Genomic DNA, 2,500 nt, shown 5'->3' on the forward strand with positions numbered 1-2,500 from the left:
CCAATAATGCATGTAGGGCAGCGTTAGGCCATTTCCCATTGGCCTTACCTATTCAGAAAATACCGTAATCTTGACATTTTGGATGCACCTGAACAGCAGTCCCAAGAACTCCTCCATTCTGAGACACTAAAAACAGCCAGTTTCTGTTGAGGGGGTCAATGGGGAGGTGGTAAACCTGGTCAGCCAACACTGAAGCACTCTACAAGAAAGGGCAGAGCAGGCTGTACTTCCTGAGGAGGCTGTGGTACTTCAATGTCTGCAGCAAGCTTCTCTGGATGTTTTACCAGTCTATCTATCAATCTATCTATCTATCTATCTATCTATCTATCTATCTATCTATCTATCTATCTATCTATCAAGCTCAGTCCAGATCTGTTTGCCAAACATCAATCAGAGTCAACAAAATAATGAATCAAGCAAAAGAAGAATATTTACAGTAAAGCATTGGACAAACCAAATTGCCAACCAAAGTAGAATAAATTCATCTGATCCAAAAAAAAAAAAAATGAATTGGCAGAGTATCTCATCTCTGTCAGAGATACAAAGCAGAGGCAAATCCTGACCAAATACAGACTCAGTGACCACAATCTAGCAATAGAAACAGGCAGAAACAGGAAAATCTGGCTGCCAAGAGAACAAAGAATACTGTATGTGGTCACTGCCAGGCAGAGATGGTTGAGACAGAGGAGCACTTTCTCACTGTGAAAAGTATGAAAATGTAAGACAGACATTCTTCCCCAAATTCCAAATTCAAGATTGTGACAACAATTAAAAAATGGCCGTACTTCTTGGTGAAGGACTCTGCTGCCTTAGCAGCACAATTTATCTTGAAATGTGAGGATCTGAGGGACTCAGTCTAAAATAAATTTGTGTCTGTGATACACACATATTCATGCACCCACGCGCGCACACACACACACACACACACATGCACACACACACACACCATCCTATTATTACTGTTGTTCTTTAATACTGTTAGCAATAACAATAAGTACAACAAGTAACAATAGCTTTGGCCACACTGTTCCCATACAGTTGTGCTAATAAAGCAACTTTGAATTTGCATTTGAGAGAGAGAGAGCGAGAGGGAAAAGAGAAATGAACATTCATATGACATTCTCTTTACATTTGGCCAAACACCATTTGGACTGAATGACACCATTTGTTCTCTCCCCTTATCTCTCTCTATTCACCTTATTCCGCGCGCAAACATGGGGGCGCTAGCTTTACCCACATTGTCTCCGAACTTCCGATTGAGCAGTACATCCATTGCGATACATTGAGATAGCAGAGCTCTATCGAGATTACTGGCATCATATATTATGGGTCATCCTAAAATTAGGAACGTTTATTTAGGATTTTGGTGACTTAAGACATTTCTGTTATACAGCTTTCCTATCTGAAGCTAGGAAAAAACTGACTTTGGAGCGGCTGTTCTGTAAGTTAGCCTCTCTATCCTCTTCTGCCGTGTTATCCCAATGAAGCTAACTAGACGTAGCTAGCCGACCGGAAGTTTAAAGACAACGTGGAATTTAAAAATATGGGCGGGGCTGAATAAGGTGAATATCTCTTTCAAAATTCAAATTCAAAGGTGCTTTATTAGCATGAGTGTTTGAGTACAGTGTTGACAAAGCTAGTGCTACACATGACACTGTAGTATCACAAAAGAAAGAGTACAGAAATACATCAATGTGGATATAAACATGTGAACACACACTAAACTGTATGTGAAAATAATAGTAGGATGATAGGTAGGAATGTGTGTGTGTGTGTGTGTGTGAGAGTGTGTGTGTGTGTGTGTGTGTGTGTGTGTGTGTGTGTGTGTGTGTGTGTGTGTGTGTGTGTGAGTGAGTGAGTGGAGTGAAAGAGTGTGAGGAGAAACACGAGCATGCAGATGCTTGTGCGTGAGTATGTGTGTGTGTGTACGTGTGTGTGCGTGCATCGATAGGCAGTGGTGGTGGGAGAGGTGTGTGTGAGTGTGTGCACATGAATGCATGTGTGTATTAGCGTCACTTTTGTGAAAAAATCCAGTTTGATTTTTGAGACACAGGAGTGCAACATTCTCGAAAAACAATAAGCAGAGTGGATTGCCATAGCATCAATGAAAAACATTACTGCAGGCTTCAACATGGCTGTGTTTACAATTAGAAATGTCAAACAAATTTGTGTGTGTGTGTGTGTGTGTGTGTGTGTGTGTGTGAGGTGACAATGAAAGGGTTGTGTGCTTGTCTTGATTCTTTAGATTGCCCTAATCTCTGATAATGCCTCTCCGCTCCGTCCTTTAGCTCCCGTCTGTGTGCTTTAGATATCTGCTCTCCTCAGACGCATTACGGAGAAGGAAAACGCATTAGGACAAGGAGGACAGGCGAGAGGGATGGAACACAAAAATAATAATGGGAGAGAGAGAGAGAGAGAGAGAGAGAGAGAGAGAGAGAGATAGAGAGAGATGGAGACAGACAGAAAAGAAGGTGGCGGAAACTCACTCTTTTGCCCTCCA

General features: G+C 41.7%; 1 protein-coding gene across 1 annotated transcript in view; it reads right to left on the reverse strand.

Annotated features, from left to right (window-relative positions):
- Window positions 1–2,500, reverse strand: part of dnah2 (dynein, axonemal, heavy chain 2) — a 246,312-nt gene that overhangs the window by 42,696 nt on the left and 201,116 nt on the right. Inside the window, 1 exon segment of the mRNA XM_048236061.1 lies at window positions 2,487–2,500. This exon segment is cut by the window's right edge and continues 53 nt beyond it. Coding sequence (XP_048092018.1) covers window positions 2,487–2,500 — 14 coding nt within the window.

This window comes from Alosa alosa, chromosome 24 (genome assembly GCF_017589495.1).
Source record: "Alosa alosa isolate M-15738 ecotype Scorff River chromosome 24, AALO_Geno_1.1, whole genome shotgun sequence".
NCBI lineage: Eukaryota > Metazoa > Chordata > Actinopteri > Clupeiformes > Clupeidae > Alosa > Alosa alosa.